General features: G+C 33.1%; 2 protein-coding genes and 2 pseudogenes across 4 annotated transcripts; 3 read left to right on the top strand and 1 right to left on the bottom strand.

Moving 5' to 3' along the window:
- Positions 1-1,705: 1,705 nt before the first annotated feature.
- On the top strand, positions 1,706-11,221 carry LOC146930840 (cyanogenic beta-glucosidase-like). The gene is made up of 13 exons (XM_085702280.1): positions 1,706-4,079; positions 4,193-4,262; positions 8,124-8,182; positions 8,270-8,345; positions 8,429-8,506; positions 8,604-8,691; positions 8,801-9,056; positions 9,299-9,414; positions 9,920-10,137; positions 10,231-10,262; positions 10,384-10,486; positions 10,602-10,710; positions 10,907-11,221. Exons 1-13 carry the CDS (start codon positions 3,918-3,920, stop codon positions 11,076-11,078), a joined length of 1,539 nt encoding a protein of 512 aa, XP_085558406.1. The 5' UTR covers positions 1,706-3,917; the 3' UTR covers positions 11,079-11,221.
- Positions 11,222-14,162: 2,941 nt separating this feature from the next.
- LOC146930839 (beta-glucosidase 12-like) lies at positions 14,163-18,834 on the top strand. Of its 3 annotated transcripts, XM_085702281.1 has the most exons (13): positions 14,163-14,374; positions 14,621-14,690; positions 15,838-15,896; positions 16,103-16,178; positions 16,295-16,372; positions 16,494-16,581; positions 16,792-16,969; positions 17,055-17,170; positions 17,304-17,527; positions 17,654-17,685; positions 17,799-17,901; positions 18,334-18,442; positions 18,564-18,834. In XM_085702281.1, exons 1-13 carry the CDS (start codon positions 14,195-14,197, stop codon positions 18,733-18,735), a joined length of 1,485 nt encoding a protein of 494 aa, XP_085558407.1. In that variant the 5' UTR covers positions 14,163-14,194; the 3' UTR covers positions 18,736-18,834. The 3 variants fall into 3 exon arrangements, with proteins under 3 accessions (XP_085558407.1, XP_085558409.1, XP_085558408.1); XM_085702283.1 differs by lacking the exon at positions 18,334-18,442; XM_085702282.1 differs by lacking the exon at positions 18,334-18,442 and having other exon boundaries at positions 17,654-17,901; positions 18,564-18,680.
- Positions 18,835-21,662: 2,828 nt separating this feature from the next.
- On the top strand, positions 21,663-23,365 carry LOC146930838 (uncharacterized; annotated as a pseudogene).
- Positions 23,366-25,152, bottom strand: LOC146930837 (uncharacterized; annotated as a pseudogene).
- Positions 25,153-25,304: the final 152 nt, after the last annotated feature.

Here is a 25,304-nt window from a genome sequence, read left to right as displayed (position 1 = left end):
ATTTGCGTAAACAAATTTTTGAAAACTCGCGACTATTTTCAATATATCAACATTGATGTAGTGTTTCTATTAAAAAAAAAATTATATGCAAAACACTAAATTTTTACACTGCACTCGTTTTAGATTTTTTTAAGTGATTATATTTGCATAAGCAAATTTTTATAAACGTGAGAAAGTCGATATGATAAAAGTTTGAAAACTCGTGGCTATTTTCAACATATCAACATTGATGTAGTGTTTCTATTATATTTTATTTATTTTTATATGCAAAATACCTTTAAATGTTTGCACCACACTCATTGTAGATTTTTTTTTTTTTTAGGAATCGTTGTGGATTTTATGTGATTATATTTGCGAAAGCAAATTTTTATGTGATTTCCGTTTACAAGGTTCAAGAATCTAGGCACCTCCGGGCTGTTGAGGAAAGACTAGACCGCGCTCTTGCAAACTCTATGTGGTTTAATTTGCTCGCCGAAGCAAAAATTGAGAATTTGGTAGCTCCATCATCGGATCATTATCCAATTTTATTGGATTGTAACCCTATCATGCGTCATTCATTGTCTAGGCGTAACTTTCATTTTGAAAACGCTTGGAAATTGGAACTGTGATTCAACGATATGGTTAAGGAAAGATGGAACATCTATACAGATCAATTAGTGCTACCAAGGTTAAGCCGATGTGCTGAAGACATGTACACATGGAGTACATATAATTCAACAAACTGAAACTTGATATCGCGGAATGTAGTAGGCAATTGAATAATGTTCGTAATTGTCATTCTGGTGATGCTCAAACTCGGATGTTGCCCCTTATTAAGCGCATGACTAGATTACTTACACAGTATGATTTGTATTGGCGTCAAATAGAAAATGCACATTGATATAGAGACAGGGATTAGAACACTAAATTTTTTCATGCATCTGCCATGACACGGAAAAAGGTGAGTAAAGTTACTTCTCTTGAAGATGATCATGGTAACAAAATCTCCAAAGTGTATTTCTGATAATCAAGCAAATTTTGCTTCGAGTCGTTTCATTCTTGATAATGCCATGGTCGCAATTGAAGTCATCCACTACATGAAAACCAAAACTAGGGGTAATGAAGGTTGTGTGGCTCTCAAACTTGTTACTAGAAAGGCATGTGATCGTATGGATTGGGATTATATGCGAGATGTCATGGTTTAGATGGGTTTTAACAGCAAGCTGATGAAGTGGAAATAATAGTCGCAAGAAAGGGGGACTTAAATTGTGACCATTTTTAAATTTAACCTCCACTTGTGGTAAATGATTCTCAAGTTGATACTTGGAAGAAATAAAAACTTTCTTATGTTCATAACGTTATGAAGTACGTTCAAAAGTGTTAGCGTAATAAATAATAAACAAAGTGGTAATGGTGTGTAAAGTGAAATTAAATATTAATGTTGCAGATAAAGAGTAAGGGTAGAGAACTTAACACGCAAGAATTATACTTGTTCATCCAATGTGGTTAATCTAGTCCCCACAACTGTGAGATTTTCACTATGATGCTTGAGAGAACCTTCTCAACGTCTACACCTTACACTTCTGCCACTATGATGTTGTATATTTGAGATATTTCAAAAGTTATTTATTTTTTATTTATTATAAAAATGGTTTAATTAATTTTATTGAGAAAATTAGCTTTGTTGACTTATTCATAAGAAGCTCATTTGGCAGAATATCACGTTGCCATGATTTGTGGAACTTACTTTTCAAATTACTTTGCCTTGTTTTACTTGGTCTTGGCATCACTATAACGTGCTTCCTTTACTTATTTTTGTTAGCTATTTTTAAGGCTTTTGATTGCTTATTCAATAAACATTTTTTGGATATAAATTCTGTTGACACACTTACAGAACAGATAGATTGCAGTACATATAAACGCACACACCACACATACATACTCCATTATTTTATTTTATTTTTCATATGTTTCTATGTACACACCATTATTTTCTCTCATAAAAAATTCTGAGTTTCTGGGTCACATCTCCAGTTATCATTGAGATACATTCGAGTTGTTCTGTCACCTCCGGCTATGATTCATAACGGGGAAGAACTGTTGTATCCTGGGAGGATATGCGCTTATGAGGCGGATAAAATCCTCAAGGACAGTGACTATGTCACGCCTCAGGTTACTTAACAGTGTGTTGTTTTGCAGGTTTCTTCTAAGTTGATTTGTGAAGATTTTGATGGAGCTGTGTCTACAACTAAATTCGATAAGTTTCTCTTGTTCTCTAATTTAATTTTAGTTGTAATTGTTTGTTATTATTACTTGAGATGATTCTATGTTATTATTATACAACACCTTACACTTCTGCCACTAGAGACTTTTCCTCCTGTATTATCTTAGCTTCAATAGGCTTACAAACTATATTATCTAGTCTCTGCAGGCTTACACATGACTTTATACTTTTCTTTCACTCAACTAACATTTTACACACTTAAAGCTAGATGAGAATTTCTTTCTAATGATTTGGAAATTTATAAGAATGAGGACAAGAAGAAGAAGAATATCTTTGACAAGATACGAGAAGACTGTTCAACAAATTTATCATAAAATGAATGCATTTTTGTCAATCAAATTTTTTTTTTTTGAAAGAGTTCGATCAATATCTATGTATCATAATCTAAATAATGATTGGATTTTTTTTGTTAACCAACATTATATAATATAAACATAATATTCATATATCAGATTGTGTCAAGAAAGTGGATCCAATTTCCGTTGCCATCAAGAGAACATCTTTGTTTCATGATCTATAAATGTTTCGGTTAGTGTTTGATGAACCTACATGCTCTGTCTTTGATACTCTTTCGAAGCCTTTTATTTTTATTTTTTTTATCACTAGATATAAATAATTCAAGAAATATTTGTTTTCACCTGTAACCCTGTTAAACTATTGTGTGCCTTAAAGGAATAGCTCATTGGTTAGAAAATTGAGATATTAAAAGAGTTTAAGATGAAGAAGATTTAATACCCTCCGTTCTAACAATATATTGACTATTAACAAACTAGCATTTGCCAATTTAAAAAATAAAACTATTATTCAATAGATTTATCCTCAAATAAGTGCTAAGAGTAAATAACCACTGGACCGTCAATATATTCCTAAAAACCTATAGGACTTCCAGAAGGGCTTTTAGACCCTCCTAAAGGACCTAGCACCCTCTAGAAGGCCTCTAGGACCAAAGGCACGCCCTCCCCAGGGCGCCGCCTTAATCTGCTTCTAGAAAGCTCTAGAAAGCTGCCTAAATACTTAAATGTCCCTATTACTTACCACTTAAGTAAACATAAATCAGGCCCATAGAGGGCTATAAATACAACCCCTGAGAGTCTTCTCAAGACATGGCAAATACAACACAAACCCTAATTACGATTATTGTACTTTTGCAAGTACAACCATTTACCCTTATGATGTGGCATACCATTCCAGATAACGTGACATTGTCATGCAAACAGTCAACGACCACAACATATTGAATAATAGAGGAAGCAAACTGAAAGACGTTTAACTGTTTTAGTGAGTTTACCTTTCCTTGATTTTGAGGGAGATATTTACAAGAATTTACAATTTTGGAGGGATTTTTGACTATTTACTTGTACTAATTAGGATAAGTTTTTTTTAAAAAAAAGAAAAAAAAGAAAAAAGGATAAGGATACTTTTCAATCACTACTTAGAAGTGGGAAACCGTACGGTTAACACTCAACTAAACAAACGGTAATGAAGAAATTTAGCAATAAATAGCTTTCATCATAATAATTTCCCAAAATAAACAAACTCACACATTCTTTAATTTTAGCCAAGAAAATCTCCTCCTATAAATCGAAATGATAATAACCATAATCACTTTACACTCATAATCACTTTTCTGAATAATCAGAATTCTCAATTCACAATGACAGCTTTTGATTTCAACGTGCTTCTGTTACTCTTCATTTTATCCATTACTCGTATCAATGCCGCTGTTAAACCTATTTCTATTCACGATGTTCCTTTTCTCAATCGGAGTAGTTTCCCGCCAGATTTTATTTTTGGAACTGCTTCCTCTGCATTTCAGGTATAAACTATTGATTTCAATTAGCGTTATTATATTATTATACATATGATAATTACATATGATTATGTGCAATGTAGAAGCATAGTTATAAGATATTTGGATTTTTTTTGTAGTATGAAGGTGCAGCAAAAAAAGATGGAAAAGGACCAAGTATTTGGGATACTTTCGCTCATAAATACCCAGGTTGTTTGTTATTAATTACTTCTGTATTTTTTTTTTTTTAATTAGGGGCAAAAATACCCAGAAAGGTAAAAAAAAAGGTAAAATTTATGTCTCCTTAAATTAGGTAGAATGCTATAACCCATGTAGCTCATCTGGGTTTGTTATTTTAATGGCAAGTATGTAGATGAAGCATGGACACCCATCCCGTGTCGGACACGCGTCGGTGTCCGACACTGACACCTATGTTTACACCTATATCCGTATCGACGTGTCGGTGTCCGTGTCGTGTCCGGTGTCCGTGTCTGTGTGCGTGCTTGAAACCAAATGCTATAGGCATACACAAAAGGAATTCCTTGTTGCAAAAATTTCTTATACAGTAACAGAAATTTGCCCTTAAGTCTACCAATCAATGAGCTGCATGTTAGAAATGAAACTCAGTTCATTACAGAGCGGTAAACTTTTGTATCAAATCCTTGACTTCATAGCACATGTGTTTGTTCAATTGAAGGTTAAGCGTTCTGAATTTGCAGGCTCTGAAGTGTAGGTTGTGCTATTTTTGTTGACGATTTAATGTATATAAAAAAAATGAATTTCATGAAACTTGGGATGTAGCCATGATGAATTTCATGAAAGTTAGTAATGCATATCGTTGGAAGTGGCGAGATATTGTGATAGAAATTCATAGAGACAAAATAATGATAACCTAATGCACCAATACAGATACGATGATACTGATAAATGTGATTACATTCAACCAAACTCGTCCTTGCTCAGCCCTACATATGCATATATACATGGTTTTATAGATTTGAGGAAACTATAATTTCAACTTGTATTTCTTTGACATTTTAAATATTGGTTAATACACACTTCTTAAAGGTATCTGCATTTAAAACTAATAGAATGTGTTAGTATTTGGAACCTAATGCTTATAAAAGGCATTATTCACTTCACATTATATTCATACTGAGTTGTTTAATCTTGAAACAACTTGTTTCAATTCTGTTATATCTTCTCTTTCTCACATTCTCACCAAAAATCTTTCAACCATGAAAAACAACAAAGAAGCATCTCTTTACACCAGTGATCTTGATGATTCATCTTTGAATCAAGCTTATGCAACAACAACTGCACTCTTTGCAATTCTTGGTGAATGGATGATCTTGATTCTCGCATGTTCGATCGCCTTGTTCTTCGTTCCTCTAACTCCTTCTTTCACACTCCATTCAACAACTTCAACTGTTCTTAATGTCACCAATGGAAAAACCTTCACAGCCAACTTAGGTATCGAGTTTCTTGCGGAACACTCCAACACTATTGGAAGCACAATTCACTATGACTCTCTTCATTTCTCACTCTTCCACCGTCAAGAAAACCTCTCAACTTTCTCTATTTCGAAGCCTTTTTACAACGAACCTGTGGATGCTTCAACTCAAGAAGCAAAGTTTCGTAACGTGTCTATGATGATTGATGGATGGAAAGTTCATGGTATTGGAGAAGCATGCGGGTTGGTGTTTTTGGATTTACGATTTAGTGCTAATGCGAGATACATTCAACCACTGTGGCCGGTTATGAAAGACAAGCTTGAAGGTCATTGTGGAGAAATGAAAGTTGAAATGTGTGATTCAGGTTCAAGTGTCGTTGTTAACCCGCTTCTTGCATCGTGCGATGTTTATAGTGATTTGGTGACTACGGTTAGGATTGCGTTGTTTGGAATGCTGATCTTTCTTCTTGTAATTGCTGTGGTTGTTCCTCTTATTGTTGAGCATTTCTTTTGCTCTGCCTCTTTTTCTTGAATCTTGAGTCTCATAGTTTTTTCTTCTAGGAATTGTAAATTTGGTTTCTTTCATTCTTCATGGATTTCAATTCCATGTATTAGTTGTGTTGTAGAGTTTCAGTTTTTTCTTTCTTTCTGAATCATGAAAGTGTAATAGAGATAAACAATAGTGTAATAATAATATGCAACACTTTGGATGATTGAAAGTGTTGTATTTGTTAAAAATAGAATAATGCAATGCAACTTTCTTCCCTGTTACATTTTTTGCATCAATCCAATCGCCCTTTTTCTTTTCTTTAATTATTATTGTTTCAGTGTGATTCTATGGATATTTGTGTTCTGTTATTTTTCAAGATTACCCTGAATTAGATTTAGAACTACAGAATGAAGGTATATACAATGGCTCATAACTAAGATAGATGATAATAAAATGGAGCTCAAAAACATGGTTAACAATTTTGAAAACATTTACTTTTTTTTCTTTTTGGAATAAAAAGTGACACTAATGGTCATTTTACGATCATTACTTGAATGGATTTAAACTCCGCACTTAAGGTTAAGAGCTTGTTGACCATTTTCTGTTGTGAGTCCTGAAATTATGAATGTTCTAACAACTATTGTAGATAAAGGAGGAAGTTAAGAATGCAGTCTTTAGAATGGGAGTTTGGCAATCTCTTGGACCATATGATTTTTCTGTTGTATTCTATACATAAAAACAATTTGAATAAGTGGTGGACAATGTTTATCAATTGGTGCAGAGCATTTGGGGAAGTAGGACCTGTCAATCAAACAAATATACTCACAAAACTTGATAGGGTAAAAATCTTTATTATAAGCATGCACATGGGAAAGGGTAGTTACGTGTACAAATGTGTGTGTTAAAGGGTGTGTTGCTAGTACTCTTCGAATACAAACACACATTTGGATTTATTTATTTATTTATGTGGAATTTTCCCTTTAGAGTGTGACTAAATCTATTTACTTAGGTTATAGCATTCTACCCAATTTAAGGAGACATAAATTTTACTTTTTTTTTTTTTTTTTTTTTTTTTTTTTTTTTTTACCTTTCTGGGTATTTTTGCCCCTAATTCCATGCTTCTGTATTTGGGATATTTGGATCATTTGTTATTTTATATTAATTAGGGGCAAAAATACCCAGCATGTAATTAGGGTCAGTGTTTGAGTGATTGTCCAATCTTGATTAGACGGTTTAGATCTCAAACAAAGTTTGATTTTCTTTAAAATAAAGGTTACTGAACTTGAGATCCTAGCTGTTCAATCTTGATCGGACAGTCAGACAATCATTGACTGCATGCAGCCAATGAGTGCATAGAATCTTGTAAATGAGAAGTTGCATTAAAATGTTGTTCAATCTGTAACAAAATATAAGCAAAAACGAGTCAAAGAAAGTTGATATACTTGATCCAAATTTGGACCAAATACATTATTTTGCTTTGACTTGTTTTTCCTTATAATTTGTTTCAAATGGAGTATACTAATAACCTTTTTTTTTTTTCTTTTCACGTTTGTTTATAAATAGTCGCGGATTTCCCGTGAATCTATTATATATTGTAGTGTTGGGTCAACTGTACATTTGCCCCTGCCTCACTGAAAACAAACCAATATTTAGCATATGTTTGTTTTCACGTTGGAAAGCTTAAAGATGCGCGGTGAATATGAAGCTACAATAGGTTACTTCGACTTGGATGCGCGGTGAATCGGATGACAAACTCAGACAAATATGCACTAAGTTAACTTTAAGTGTAAACTTTTGAACCATTTTTTAAAAGATCCGTGTTAGAAGTGCCCTTTGACCTAGATATCTAGAAGTCCTCTATGTCTTTATCAATGTGAGATCCTGCAAGTTCCTTTCAATTTATTGCAGCTTGCAAGCTTTTCCTTTATGATGTATTTAGTGCCTGAATTGTGTTCAAGGGTCACTTTTAGCATAAGTAGTTTCTGAATGTCTAGTAGATCCAACTTTGGTGTAACTTGGAAGCAATAACTTTAATGTTTCAGTTATTGCTTGCTTTAACTTTAAATTGAATTGCTTAGTTATATTATATGTACAGATTCCTCATATTTATTAATGAAATGGCATGCAGAAAAAATAAAAGATAGAAGTACTGGAGATGTAGCTGACGACTCATATAATCGGTACAAGGTATGGTCCAAATCATAGTTTTGCAAATGTATAAAGAGAAACATGATGTATATTGAGAGTCATGATAGACTGGTTTACTCATTTTAGGAAGATGTTGGAATCATGAAGTATATGAATATGGATGCTTATAGATTCTCCATTTCTTGGTCTAGAGTGTTACCAAGTAAGTCATATTTTGTTAATATTCTTCCTTGGATATTGCTGATTTGTAGTAACCATTATAAATTTCTCATGAACTATTTGCAGAAGGAAAACTTAGTGGAGGTGTAAACCCTGGAGGAATAAACTACTATAACAACCTCATCGATGAACTATTGGCTAATGGTCAAGATTCCTTAATTTTTTAAATTAAGTTCTCAAATTGTATTAGAATCGTATCCATGTGGTTGTTAATCATAAGTAATCATTGAGAATAATGCAGGTGTGCAACCGTATGTGACACTTTTCCATTGGGACGTTCCCCAAGCCTTGGAGGATGAGTATGGCGGTTTCTTGAGTCCTCGTATTGTGTGAGTGACACCAATTTTCCATCTAGAACTGTTTCATTACGACTATTTAGGGGAAAGTTTGCAGTAAATATAATTTGTTGATTAACATTTGTAATTCACGAGCTTGCAGAGATGATTTTAGGAACTATGCTGAACTTTGCTTCAAGGAATTTGGTGATAGGGTGAAACGTTGGACTACTTTGAATGAACCAAGGAGTGTGAGTAAGAATGGCTATGCAGTCGGAAGGTTTGCACCAGGTCGATGTTCAGATTGGTTAAAACTGAATTGCACAGGAGGAGATTCTGCGACAGAGCCATATTTGACTTCGCACTACCAACTTCTTGCTCATGCTGCAGCTGTAAAACTGTACAAGACCAAGTATCAGGTCAGGTCCTCAGTCCTCTGTATATTGAATTGTTTAAAAATGCAACGTACTTGTTTTGAATTCGGCAGTGAATCTTTATTTTTTTAAATTCAAAGAACGCGAGACTTGAACATCTCAAATAGAAGGGTCAAGTAGTACAAAACCATGCACAATTGCTTTCTGTGGTGATCATGCATCTTTTTATAGTGTGAACTTATTGGAGCTATAACAAACTAATAGCCAATTTTCTAAAAAATATGCAGGCATCTCAAAAGGGTTTAATAGGGATTACTATAAACTCTGATTGGTTTGTGCCGGTCTCTAACGACAAATCAGATCGTGATGCTGCACAACGAGCCCTCGATTTCATGTTTGGATGGTAAAAATTAAACTTAACTATTCGTAGCTCAACACTAACAGAGAGATTATATTAATTTTTGAAAATATGATCATGATATGATTAATGGTGTATCATTCCACTTGCTAAGAAAACTGTGGACCAACTACATCATATACATTCTACCAAAAAATAAAACTACCTCATATACATGTGCATTTATGTGATATAATAATGACTGTAAAGTGTTGCCCAATATTACCACTATAAACAGATATACCTCTAAAATTGATGTGCTGGTACTCGTTTTTATGTGGAGTGATTTGCATTGTTTACATAAACTATATGTCTTCTCTGGAACCTGTTGAAAGTTGAAGCTAAACTTCATATGATTTCAGTTCATCTGATTTAGAAATTAAAAGAAACAGTTATTTATGACCAGCTAAATTGAAATGCAGCTATCTTCCATTTGTGCAAACTGCAAAGTATATTACAAAATCAGAGAAGAGTATTTCATTACTTTGATTACATCTGCATTTTGCGTTAGGTATATGGATCCACTTACAAAAGGTGAGTATCCAAAAAGCATGCGATCTATGGTGGGAAACCGGCTACCAAAGTTCTCCAAAGAAGAATCAGCGCAACTTAGAGGGTCCTTTGATTTTCTCGGCCTAAACTATTACTCATCCTTTTATGCTGCTAATGCACCTCAGTTACGCGGTGCCAAACCAGCCCAACAAACTGATAATCTTGTTAATGTTACAAGTAATTATCAAGTTAATTATACACTTTCACTAGTTAATTCAGTTATATTCTGAACTTTATGTGTAAGCATGGTTTATTATTTTTCAATGACAGATCAATATAATGGCAAGGCTCTTGGTCCAATGGTATGTAATTCATGATTTCGTTGGCAGTTAACCTACATATAAATGCTTTTCATTTGTAGGTTTTGTGCTCAAAAAGATTATGTGTTAGTATAAAGATAACTTTATTTATAATTATATGCAGGCTGCTTCCAGCTGGTTGTGCATTTATCCACGAGGATTTCGGCAATTATTGCTTTACATCAAGAAGCAGTACAACAACCCTGTAATTTACATTACTGAAAATGGTAATACATCTATTGCACTTGCCGAAATGTTGATAGATTATATGTGTACTTAAATAATGTTTATATTTGATAAAGCATGCTGCAATTTGATAAATCTGACAAAATCAACTGATAGGTTATGATGAGTTCAACGATCCTACACTATCACTTGAAGAATCCCTTATAGATACTCTCAGAATTGATTACTTTTATCGTCATCTTTATTATCTTCAAACTGCAATCAAGTAAGTAATGCTTCATCGAATGCTTCATATGCATGTTTTCTACCCTTTCCTTTTTACATTTACCTTGAACAAGAAAAATGGAAGGTGATCTTTCTCATATTATGTGTATAAATGAATGTGTAGAAAACTGCTATAGTTGTAACTAGTTTTTTTGTGTTTAATTCTTTTGCTTTTTATTGACCTTTATGCATAGCAGGGATGGTGTGAATGTAAAGGGATATTTTGCATGGTCATTGTTGGATAACATGGAATGGGACTCTGGCTACACCGTGCGATTCGGACTCGTCTTTGTGGATTTTAAAAACGGCGTGAAAAGACACCCAAAACTCTCGGCGCAATGGTTCAAGAATTTCCTCAAAAAGTCTTAGACGTATATCTTCGGCACGGTTCAATGAAGAAGTGTTTTGTTTTGACAAACTTTGGATTAGAAAAAAGTGATATGAAATTCACTCATATGTAGATCTCTTGTAAATAAAAAGAATTTTGAATAAAAGAATTCAGGTTTAGTAAAGCACTTCTTATTCACCCTCTTTTACACCAATTAAATTCTAGATGTTCCACTGTTTAACATGCATGGGATTGTATGTAAGCTATAAAAGGCATAGCATTGTGTGCACTGAATTAAGTTGACTCTTAAGCACATATTGCTATTAATGTTGTACACCATCTCTACATATCACAAACTATCATGATCAATCACGAACAGGGATAGGCTTGAAGGGTGTGAAGACACATTGTCCTCAAAGATTTATTAGCTCAAGGATAGGCTTGAGCAAAACAAAAAAATTTCTTTATTTGTCAAAAAAATAAAAAATAAAGTTGACTCTACACATTTAAAACCAATTAAAATGATTTGTAATTGTAGGTGGATGTTGCGATTGGACCCCTCGAATTAGTCGGTTCTTGGCTGGATACCGAGTTTTTTTTAAATGATTTGCAATTAAAATGAAATGGTTAGAAATTCACCCTTAATAATGAATAAGTGGAGAATATGGGGTTAGAATACCGACCCTTACATAATAATTTTAATTAATCAGTTAAAATACTTTTTTTTTAAGTATAGTTAAAATACTTTTGAAATATTATAGAATATCCAACACATTATTTCAAGCTATAACTGCATAATGTTACCAAAAAAGCTATAACTGCATAATGCATATCTACTTTTTATGAACATTTTTAACATCAACTTGTTAAGTTATATATTTTGAGCCACTAGTTTTTAATAAATTTTTTTTTTTACAAAAAAAAATCTATTAAAAACTCCCTTTCAAAAAAAAAATGCTTTATTAATATTAAAATTATTAATATATATTTCTAACAAAACTGTAGCTCTCCTTTATTAATATTAATATATAGCACTAACGTACCAACACACATTATCCATTTTCTAAAAAAAAATGCTTTATTTGGATCCGTTTCTTTATAAATTATTTAATTATTTAATTCCAAAAAAATCTATTAAAAACTCCCTTTCAAAAAAAAAATGCTTTATTAATATTAAAATTATTAATATATATTTCTAACAAAACTGTAGCTCTCCTTTATTAATATTAATATATAGCACTAACGTACCAACACACATTATCCATTTTCTAAAAAAAAATGCTTTATTTGGATCCGTTTCTTTATAAATTATTTAATTATTTAATTCCAAATTTAAACGGTAAATGACAGTCAATGTCATTCTGCAAATATATCCTCATTTTCGTGTGGAACTAATGTGGACACTAGCAGAGAATAGAGAGGGAACTATAGTATTGATTACAATTTGCTCTCTGAAATATTTTCATTATCAAACAAATCCTCATTATCAATCTGATCCTCTACATTATATGTATTTTAAAATATCTATGGAATTACAAAATGTTAATCAGGTTTGTCTACATGTCTAGATTTTGTTATCAATTACACTTCTTATAATATTCATTTAGTTTCAAATGTATTTCTCACATTAATATCTTAATGTTATGATTATTATAATTTATGCATATACTAGTAGCAGAGATATACATCTTATTAACATCTTTTCAATTTTATAAATATTTTTAAAGATTATTATAATTTATGCATATACTAGTTTTTGATCGTGATATGAATCACGCAAGGGACCCCTTAACTATTAAGGGATCCATAGAACGAATCGCACTTTTACCACTAAACTATACCCGCTACAATACCATTATTGTATATAAAAGGATCTTTTGTCGAACAAGGGAATCCGTCCTAATTATGCAATAGGTGCATAATTTTACGATAATTAGAGTGTTGACGTGTTTCGTAAAGGGGCCCCCTAATGAAATTTAGAAAAGGTGAATCTTATTTTTGGATTTTCTTTTTGCTAGCAGAGATATACATCTTATTAGCATCTTTTCAAATTTATAAATCTTTTTAAATATTGTTAATATAATTTATGCATCTTACATTCTGTATGTGCAAAATTGGATATTTACTCTTTTGAAAACATAACATGCTCCAAAAGGAGTGGAGACGCATACTCCATTCTTCACTTCTCTCATGTTTTGTCTCTTCTCTTTGTACAATACCTAGTTTTCCTATGATTAATGATATTTGTGCAACATTTTGTGACAATTTTTGCAAAAACCTTCTTTTTTCATCGTCTTTTTTCAGACAATGAATAGTTTTTGTCCGAAAAAGACGTTGAATAGTGTTAGTATGAGAGAGAATAGTGCGAGTATCAGATAGAATTATTCCAAAAGTTGTTAAATAATTTAGTACAAATATCATTTCTCTTTTCCTATGTATCCCTTTTATCTTGAAAATAGTCCATTTGTACCAAAAAAAAAAATCTTGAAAAATAGTACTAAATTATTTATGTATGCGTATATGGGTAAATGACAACATTTTGTTATTTGAGCTAGTTACGGGACAAAAAAATATAGATATTTCCTCTTTTAAAAACATAACCTACTTCAAAGGAGTGGACACAATGCAAGACAAAGACCAACACACTCCAATTTTAAATTCTCTATCATGTCTTGTCTTTTCTCATTTACAAGTCTTATATTTCCTATATATCCCTTTTATACATCTTCAAAAATATTTATTAGTTGCTTCATTTATGCATTATACATTATGAATGAAAATGAATATTTTTTTCTCTAAAGTTTCTAGTGGCAAAACTCACACACGTTAGTCTTATGGAATAAGGAATTGCGGATTTTAACATGCACCCCAAAATATCAAATTTCTTATAATATGTTACCATCTAAGTTTTATTTGGGAACAATTTTTTTTTTTTTGGTACTCTTTTAAAAACATAGCATGCTCCAAAGGAGTGGGCACAAGACAAGCATATACTCCAATTTTCATTTGTCTCTCATGTCTTGTCTTGTCCTTCTCATTTGCAAGTCCTAATTTTTCTATATATCCCTTTTATCTTGAAAAATAATCAAGTTCCATATATATTAACTTCCACAATACTTGTAACTATATTTGAGCAGAATAAGAACTTCACAAGGGCATGGCATTCAATGGCCATCAATATTTCCTCTACTTTGGTGTCTTGAATTTTATCATTAGCTCCTTTGTTCCAATAATGGCAGCAGCTGTTACTCCTACAACACTTGTTGACCGTACTTCTCTAAACCGTAGTAGTTTTCCTAATGGTTTCATTTTTGGTACTGCCTCATCCTCTTACCAGGTGCGTTTTGTAAAATTTTGTATGTTATGAAACTTGACTCACATATTAAAAAACCAAAATCATCTAATGTATGTTTTTAAATTTTGTAATTGTACATAGCAAAAACAAGCTTAATCAATCAAAAATTTTGAACAAAATGTAATACTTTAAGACCAAAGATTTAGGGATGGAATGAGTACTATAATTGAAGCTTAAGAAATATTGGAGGTTAATTTGTAAGGTATAATTTTTGTGTTGATAATGTAGTATGAAGGTGCTGCAAATGAAGGTGGAAGAGGACAAAGTATTTGGGATAAATATGCTCATGAACATCCAGGTATATTTCTTTTTTTTCTTACTTTCCTTTCTTTAATTATCTCAATTTGGTGAATAATAGCTTGGATGAAAAATCCCTTCAAAAATAAAATAACTTGAATGAAAAATAAAAGTGTTGCAAACTTAGTTGATAGTATGTAGCTTATAAGTGGAAAAGGGTCACAAATGATAAGTGATATTTTATGTATTGGTCTTGTTCTGGAAGTTAGTAGGAAAGGTTTCTGCAAACTTAGTTGATAGTATGTAGCTTATGTAGCATATGATATCAACCGTATTCATGTACTCTATTTTGCTTATTTATGTAGTCATAATACTTATGTAGTCATAATACTTATGCTGGTGTACTCTATTTTGTAGTAATTTTGCACTTCTTGTGCTAGTTGCTCCTGATCAATAATATTTTGTTTGTTAAAAAAAAGGGTGCTTCCTTTAAGTTTTTTTTTTTTTTGAAAAAGCAAAAATAAATTTTAGGCTCAATTAGATATCCAATCGCTTAACTATGACGTTTTATATTAGTCCCATAATTAATTTTCGTTAAGATTTTGTCCCATAACTTAACTCCGTTTGTCAAGTTGGTTCAATTATGTTGACTTTTAACCCTATTGTTATATGTGGTCCACCGATGACTTCATTAGTTTGTTTCATTTTAACTCTGATTTTTTTTGAAAATAACAATTTTGCACACATTTCAATGTAACACGAACATTATTCAACACTTATCTATATGTATCCATTTCTCATCTCCTAAGTGCAGCTCTTGTCTATTTTAGAATTTGTTTACACGATTTGAGACAAATATCGCATGAGAAAGAATAGGAATTGGGGAAATGACCTTAAATTTTCATACATTAGGCGACAAATACCTGTCAGGCGCTACATAACCTACATTTTAATTAAGGTTTGAATTACAACTGAGGGAGGTATCTACGTTTAGTGTCCGACACGTCTCAAACATGATTATATATCTTAAATGGAGAAAGCTATAAGAAACCCAAACAAAGAACTATATATGTGGGACCAAAAAAAGTTAAAGGAATATATGTAATTTGATAACTGTAGTGACACACCATGTTGTTACTGAAAGTAGTCTTTTTACTTTGGTTTTTAATTTTAATGTAGTAATTGCTTATTGGTGTAATCTCATACAGAAAAAATATTGGATAGAAGCAATGGAGATGTAGCTGTTGATCAGTATCATCGTTATAAGGTATATCCAATTTGATTGATATAAAAGCATTTTCTTGATCTTGTAAATTTTACATCATTGTAATATAATACAAATTATCGATATATCAAGCAACATGTCAGATATATACTTTGAATTCAATCATACATTTTACCTTATGAAGCTCTAATATTTTGTTTGCAATTTTTTGTCTAGTATATGTGGTAACCATTTTTACATTTTAATAGGAAGATGTTGCAATCATGAAGTATATGAATACAGATGCATACAGATTCTCTATCTCTTGGCCAAGAATATTGCCAAGTAATAACAAATGTTGAATTTAGTCACATCCATTTTAATTCACCTAGAGTTTCATTTTATCTATAGGTGAATCTTTCATTTACATTAACTAATTTACAGCTCTAACAAACATGCAGAAGGAAAAGTAAGTGCAGGTATAAATCAAGAAGGAATCAAATATTACAACAATCTGATCAATGAGCTACTTGATAATGGTAATGCATATTAATCCATGTTTCACAAGTATTTGATCATATTCATGAAATTCATAATAATTTTTTTACTAAATGATGTTCATAATCATGGTAATATAAATTGATGGAGGTATTGATACAGGTCTGGTACCATTTGTGACCCTTTTCCACTGGGATCTTCCCCAAGCGCTACAAGACGAGTACAGCGGCTTCTTACGCCCTAATATTATGTAAGTTGCATGGCGCGATTTTTCATTCAAGCAATAATAATAAATCGATGGTTACTTATATAAATTGAGTTTTAATTTAATAGCGTTGAATTTATATATGCGCTATCCATGATAGAACTTTATGACGTCGATTGAAATGTAATTGACCCCACATGAGGATATATGGTTTCATTGCCGATGTTTTACTTGTTAATTTCTATACATATGCAGAAAAGATTTTCAGGACTATGCCGAGCTATGCTTCAAGGAATTCGGAGACAGAGTGAAGCATTGGATTACCCTCAATGAGCCACACTCTTACAGTTTGGGTACGGAACCTTACATGGCCTCACACAACCAACTCCTTGCTCATGCAGCTGCTGTCAAACTTTATAGAACCAATCATCAGGTGCAACACCGAAGAACCATAAACCTTTCTTGTATTTGTTATGATTTTCCGAAAAACTTTAACTAACTCGAATTAATGGCATCAGGCTTCTCAAAATGGTTCAATAGGCATCACCTTAAATTGTCACTGGTTTTTGCCGTTCTCAAATGACACGTTAGATCATCAAGCTGCCGAACGTGCTCTTGATTTCATGTTTGGATGGTAATGTTGCATTTATTCACAATGTTCCGCAAAATCATGGATCACGACATAATTGTGCCTGTAATTTAAAATCCTATTTATATGCATGATTATGGTATGCTTCATGCTAGCTTCTTGAAAGACTTTTTTGTAGGTTTATGCAGCCACTGACAACAGGAGAGTATCCATCAAGCATGGTGTCTTTCGTGGGAAATCGATTACCAAAGTTCACCAGAGAGCAGTCTAAGATGCTTATTGGTTCATTTGATTTTATTGGAATAAATTACTACACCTCCAATTATGCTTCCAATATACCACAATCAAATAATGACACAAGCACACCTGGATATTTCAAGGATACTCATGTCAATTTAACAAGTAAGAACACCTTGATCACAACTCCTATGAGGAATTGAAATAACATTAAACCATTGATAAAAAAATCAATTTGTCACATACTTTCCTAATTTGATGTAAAATATTTTGTGCAATGACTTTTGACAGCTGAGCGTAACGGGATACCAATTGGACCAAGGGTGAGTAAGACTCTATTGCAGTTACTGCTATATATCTGGGATATGAATGTGTGTGTATGTGCGCGCGTATTGCCATTTATACAATCGTATACTGAGAAACGACACTTATGTAGGCTGCTTCACCTTGGCTATTTGTTTATCCAAGAGGGATTCAAGAACTGCTGTTGTACACAAAGACAAAGTATAACAATCCTTTGATTTACATAACAGAAAATGGTACTACATTAATCAAGTCCATTTGATTTTTACAATATGCATTTAACATAAACTTCAATACAATATATCTAAAGTTAGTTATTGGCTTGGGATCTGGGAGTGTGCTCCTCCTCGAGGTCTCAGGTTCGATTCTCACCGGTGTCAATTTAGGTGGGCGGGCTATTTAGCTTCATCAAAAAAAAAATATCTAAAGTTAGTTAGTAAATCTACTTAATTTTCATTCTTAAGAGAGAGGACTCCTAATCTTTTTTTTTTTTTTAAGAGATGGACTCCTAATCTTTTTTCTTAAGAGAGAGGACTCCTAATCTTTTTTTTTTTTTTAAGAGATAGGACTCCTAATCTTTTTTACCCTCAATACATTGTTTGATTCTTCTTTTTCTTCCTAGTCAAATCAATTGTATAATAAACTAAAATTTTAATAACTAAATTTAGGTATGGACGAGTTAAATGATCCAACGCTATCACTTGAAGAGGCACTCATGGATACTTACAGAATCAATTACTTTTATCGACATCTTTATTATATTTCATCTGCAATCAAGTAAATAGAACCATCTCTCTACTTATTTCATATTGAATCACATTATTTTCACACTCTAACCTTACTTAGTTTGCCTATTTTAATATCTGATATATTATTATTTCTGACTTTTTTGGTTAAGGCATGGTGTGAAAGTACAAGGATATTTTGCATGGTCACTTTTGGACAATTTTGAATGGCTTGCCGGATACACCAGACGTTTTGGAATTAACTTTGTAGATTACAAAGATAATCTTAAAAGACACCAAAAGCTTTCAGCTCATTGGTTTAGAAATTTTCTTAAAAAGCAGTAGAGCATATGGGTGATTGAAGGTACGATTAAAGCATGTATAAACTATACAAATATTTGTATTATTAGTAGTTAAAAATAGTGTGTTTGAGTTTTATTTTAATATTTTTCATCCCCCTTTTTATCACGCTCACGAAAATAGTCACCTCTTTTTAAAATTAAACATTATGGTCCCTCAATTATTACATTTGTTTGAAAGTTTGGTCCAAACTTGTATTCTTCTCTCTAAAATGGTATTTAATCCAAAAAGTGGTAATTTAATATAAAATCCGAACCTGCAACAAAACCAATGGGCAGAGAGCTTGGGCAAAAAACTTCCCTTATAAAAATATTTCTAGCTCCGCCAATGCCCCTTACTTTTCGTTATCAACAAATCTAAACCCTTAACTCAATGTTAATAGATCTAATGGTACACTGGTGAGCAACTTAATTGCTCTATCACCTTAGAAACCAGCTTGAGTATAATGCCAAAAAAAATGAATGTAGATGCAAAATGAGACTCAATGAATGATTGACTCTAGACTTTTGAAATTTCACAAGTCAGATAGGATCTTAAGTCTATTTGATTCATGTTCTTGTTAGGATGTTAAGGCCTAAGAAGATCATTTCTTGTTTCTAAATGATGTTAAGTCTTTCTAAACAAGAGTGAAATTAAGACACATGCAAACTTAATGGTTAATAGGTCTTTACCCCCCTTAATATAGGTCATTCCGGTTTTCTCCCCTGTAAAATTTCTTTTTTGATTCACCCCCTGTAATTTTTTTTTTTGATTTACCCCCCTAATAGGCCAAACAAAAACCAATTTTATTTTATTTTTCAAGAAATTTTTGTTTTTGTTTAGCCTATTAGGGGGGTAAATCAAAACAAGTTTTTTTTTACAGGGGGTTAAATAAAAAAAAAATTACAGGGTGTAAAACCGGAAATGACCTATATTACAGGGGGTAAAAACTTTTTAACCCGCAAACTTAATACGTTTGATAATTCACAACTCCATATGATGTTAAGTCTAATGGATTCATGTTAAGCCTAATGGAACATTTCTTTTTTGTTAGGGGGCGTTTGTTTCAAGTCATATTTGAAGATTCCTGGGAATATGATAGTAGGAAAGATATATTTTTATGTTTGTTTCAAAGTTTTAAAATTTTATTTCTGGGAATAGAAGTTTCACTAGTACAAAATACACTTATTAACTCAAGGATTTTAAATGAGCAAGCTATCCATATGACTTAAAAAGCTGGGTGTAAGGGAAATTTTTAACTTTTTTTTTTTTGAAGAAGGGGGAAATTTTTAACTTCAAATGATATTAAATTGTTTGACCCCATTTAAAAACTATTTATTAAAAGTAAGCCAAAATACAAAGTGCCAAGACCAAATGTAAAGCGCCAAACTAAAATACAAAGTTCCTCTCACCAAAAATTTCTCGTTTCCGTTCTCCCTTCTCAATCGAAAGCTGTACAGCTCCAAAGCTCCCTCCGTGAAACCAAATCCATCATCGTGAAACCCTTTCCATCACCATGAACCCAATCCCACCGTGAAGCCCTTTTCCCTTTCCATTCTCAATCGAACCACCGTGAAACTCAAACTCCAGTCACCGTGAAACCTAATCCCACCGTGAAACCCAAATCCTCCGTGAAACCACCGTTAAACTCAAACTACAATCACCGATTCTGACTTCACCACCAAGCAACAACATCACCGTCTCTTTCTGCATCTTCACTGTCTCTTTTCCTCAAAAAGGTAACACCGAACTCAAATTCTTCTTCAACTAACTTCAATCCATGATTCTTTTGTTCCCACTGATTGATTTTTGTTTTGAAATTCTTTCTCATGTTCCTTCTCTTTCTTCTCTCTCATTGTCACCGTGAAACCGTGTTTCGTTGTCGTTGCCACGAAATCGTGTTTTGTTGTCGTCGTCGCTCTACGTCTGAACAAATCTCAGGTTCCTTTTTTTTATCCTCCCCTTTGCATCTCTAGTACCATGTGCTTTTTGACTTAGTGGATGTGCTTATTTGATTTATTTGGTGTTGAAACTGGAGAAATTATGAATTAAGCAAATAAGCTATAATAAGCTTTTAATAAGTTGCTTAATTATTGTTTTAATTTTGCTACATTTGTTGCTACAATAAGATAATTAGTATCTTTTTTAATAAGATATTTGTTTTAATAAGCTGAACAAAATAGTAGAATTTATTAAAACTGATGTAATAAACTATAAGCTATAATAAACATTTAGAAATGTTTTATCAAGTTATTTACTATAAGAAGCTTTTAGATTCCACTCTTGATGAAGATCGAAGATAGATGAGCTTTCTATCTGTGAGGTATATGTCCATCAAATGCTTATAATGATATTGCATTTTGGTTAGCATGCATTCTCATCTAACTAGTTTTTTTTAACCCTTTCTACTAGGTAAGTTTTTTGAGTATGTTATTAACTCATGAATCTTTAAACACTGTTTTCACTTCTGAAAGTTTTAAGGCTAGTTGTGAATTAGATGTTACGCAACTAAAAAAGTGCGGTTGTAGTTTGAAATTGTATATGATCTTAAAAGTGAATAAGCATCTTTAAAATTATGCAGTTAAGACTTAAAAATATACAGTTAAGACAATTTTTATAGAGTTACTTAACATGACCTAGAAACAAATTAAAAGAAAGCCAACCTTACAACCCAACAACATACTTCAGAGTGAGTTTAGAAGAAGCAATGCCAATGTATACTCATACTGTTTTTCCCTTCATTATTTGTTCAAGGACTTGAGTCCGAGTTGATTCAATTGCTTGCTTTGGTATTGCTTACAACCCAACAACTTTCTGTCTCCTCTCCTATCCTCGAACATAGTGAATACCTTCACTATCTTCTCTTTACTATGTTAGTCCAAGTAAGCACCTTAATATAGTCTTTGTGGATGTAGGGTTTTTCAGCAGTAGTTATGGATCGTAGTTGGATGAGTGCTTACTGCGTAAGTGAAGAGTATAAGAAAGGAGTGAAAAAGTTTATACAATTTTCTTTTGAAAAACTTCATGAGAATAATAGAAGGTTTTATTGTCCTTGTGTTGAATGCTTCAATTGAGGCCTATTCCATTTTGAGGTAATAATGTATCATCTTATTTGTCATGGGATTTGCCAAAATTATACCAAATGGATATGGCATGGTGAGTCGGTAAACAATACAAGTGGGTCAAAAAGAAAGGAAGTCGATGTTGATATGGATGATTATCGGCTAGAGGACATGATCCGTGTTATCGGCCAAGAGTCTTTTCAGCGAGCGCATGTGTATGACAATTTGTGTAGTGACAAAGAAGAGCCTTTGTATCTGGGGTGCACAAACTTCTCAAGGCTGGCTATGGTGCTGAGATTGTTCAACTTGAAAGCAAGACATGGATGGACAGATAAAAGTTTTACTGGATTGCTTCAGCTGTTGAAAGAAATGCTGTCAGATGGTAACACATTGCCCAATCGTAACCATAAGGCTAAGAAGATATTGTGTCTGATGGGTATGAAGTATAAGAAAATACACGCTTTCCCAAATGATTGTATATTGTCCCGAAATGAGTTTGAAACGTTGAAGAACTGTCCTAGGTGTGGGCTATCACACTACAAATTGAAGGACAATGATTTCGATTGTGATGATAGCTCAAAGCATCCACCTGTGAAGGTGTTATGGTATCTTCCCATAATTCCAAGACTTAAACGATTGTTTGCTAATTCAAATGATGCGGAAAATATAAGATGTCATGCAGATGAGAGGAAACGTGATGGGTATCTTCATCATCCGGTTGATTCTTTGCAATGGAAGAAAATTGATGATTTATATCCGAAATTCAGGAAAGAGAGAAGAAACCTTAGGCTTGGACTTGCTACAGATGGAATGAATCCGTATAGAGACTTAAGAAGTAATCATAGTTCATGGCCCTTTCTTTTAGTTATCTACAATCTACCTTTTTCAATTTGCATGAAGCGCAAGTACATTATGTTATCCATGATGATTACAGGCCCAAAGCAACTAGAAAATGCCATAGATGTTTATCTCAATCCATTGATTGAAGACTTGAAAATACTTTGGGCAGAAGGCATTGATGTGTTTGATTCCCATTCTCATGATTATTTCAAGATGCGTGCAATGTTATTTTGCACCATCAATGATTTTCCCGCATATGGGGACATTTTCGGTTATAGCGTTAATGGACATAAAGCATGTCCTATATGTGAAGAACACACTTGCTACCACCAATTGAAACATGGAAGGAAGACAGTTTACCTTGTACATAGGAAATTTCTCAAACTGAATCACCCATATCGTAGGTTGAGAAAAGCATTTAATGGGCACCCAAAAAATAAAATTGATCCGAAAGCCTTAACTGGAAAGCAAGTTTATAAACGGTTGAAAAGTGTCAATGTTATATTTGGGAAGAAACAAAAAAAGTCTGTTGAGAAAAATATATGGAAGAAGAGGTCTGTGTTCTTTGATATTCCTTACTGGTCTAGTCTAGGTGTTATACATTGTATCGATGTGATGCATGTCGAAAAATATGTTTGTGATAGTGTAGTTGGAACACTTCTCAACATTAATGGCAAACAAAAGATGGTGTGAATGCTCGTCTAGATATGCTTGAGATGGGTATAAGACAACCATTAGCTCCACGACCAGAAGTTAAACAAAAATATTTGACTTTTGGCTGTGGATCTAATTGTTGTCTTATACCCCTCTCAAGCATATCTAGACGAGCATTCACACCATCTTTTGTTTTGCCATTAATGTTGAGAAGTTTTCCAACTACACTATCACAAACATTTTTTTCAACATGCATCACATCGATATAATGTCTACCATCTAGACTAGACCAGTAAGGAATATCAATGAACACATACCTCTTCTTCCATATATTTTTCTCAACAGACTTTTTTTTGTTTCTTCCCAAATATAACATTGACACATTTCAACCGTTTATAAACTTGCTTTCCAGTTAAGGTTTTCAGAGCAATTTTATTTTCCGGGTTCCCATTAAATTCTTTTCTCAACCTACAATATGGGTGATTCAGCTTGAGAAGTTTCCTATGTGCAAGGTAAACTGTCTTCCTTCCATGTTTCAATTTGTGGTAGCAAGTTTCTTCTTCACATATAAGACATGTTTTATGTCCCTTAACGCTATAACCGAACAAGTTCCCATATGCGAAAAAATCATTGATGGTGCAAAATAACATTGCACGGATCTTGAAATAATCACGAGAATGGGCATCAAACACATCACACACCTTCCTCCCAAAGTATTTTCAAGTCTTCAATAAATGGATTGAGATAAACATCTATGTCATTTCCTGGTTGTTGTGGGCCTGCAATCATAATGGATAACATAACGTACTTGCGCTTCATGCAAATTGAAGGAGATAGATTATAGATAAATAGGAGAACGGGCCATGAACTATGGTTACTACTTAAGTTCCCATACAGATTCATTCCATCTATAGCAAGTCCAAGCCTGAGGTTTCTTCTCTCTTTCCCGAATTCCAGATATAAATCATTAATTTTCTTCCATTACAAAGAATCAGCCAGATGACGAATATACCTATCACGTTTCCTCACATCTGCGTGCCATCCTATACATTTTTTTGTATCATTTGCATTAGAAAACAATCGTTCAAGTCTTGGAATTATTGGAAGATACCATAATACCTTTGCAGGAGGTCACTTTGAGCTATCATCTTAATCGAAATCATTGTCCTTCAATTTGTAGTGTGATTGCCCACGCCTTTGTAGCGTGATAGCCCACAGCTAGGACAATTCTTCAATGTTTCAAACTCATTTCGGTACAATATACAATCATTTGGGCAAGTATGTATTTTCTTATACTCCATACCCATTGGACACAATATCTTCTTAGCCTCATGGTCACGATTGGGCAATGTGTTACCTTCTTGCTGCATTTCTTTCAACAACTCAAACAATTCATTAAAGCTTTTATCTGTCCATCCATGTCTTGCCTTCAAGTTGAACAATCTTAGCACCGCAGCTAGCCGTGACAAGTTTGTGCACCCCGAATACAAAGGCTCTTTTTTTCACTGCACAAATTGTCATACACATGCGCTCGCTGAAAAGACTCTTGGCCGATATCACGGATCATGTCCTCTAGTCGATAATCATCCATATCAACATCGACTTCCTTTCTCTTTGACCCACTTGTATTGTTTACCGACTCACCATGCCATATCCAGTTGGTATAATTTTGGCAACTCCTGTGACAAATAAGATGATCTGTTATTACCTCGAAATGGAATGGGCCTCCGTTGAAACATTTAATACAAGGACAATAAAACCTTCCATTATTCTCAGGAAGTTTTTAAAAAGCAAATTGTATAAACTCTTTCACTCCTTTCTTATACTCTTCACTAACGCGGTTAGAACTCATCCAACTACGATCCATAACTATTGTTGAAAAAGCCTACATCTACAAAGACTATATTCAGGTGCTTACTTGGACTAACATAGTAAAGAGTAGATAGCAAAAGTATTCACTATGTTATAGGAAAGGAGTGGGGACAGAAAGGTGTTGGTTGTAAGTAATACTGGGGACAG

Source organism: Medicago sativa, chromosome 4, assembly GCF_051527215.1.
Source record: "Medicago sativa cultivar Bolivia chromosome 4, Bolivia_mono, whole genome shotgun sequence".
Classification (NCBI taxonomy): Eukaryota; Viridiplantae; Streptophyta; class Magnoliopsida; order Fabales; family Fabaceae; genus Medicago; species Medicago sativa.
Note: the sequence above shows the minus strand (reverse complement) of the source record. Positions and strands in the feature narration are given on the sequence as shown.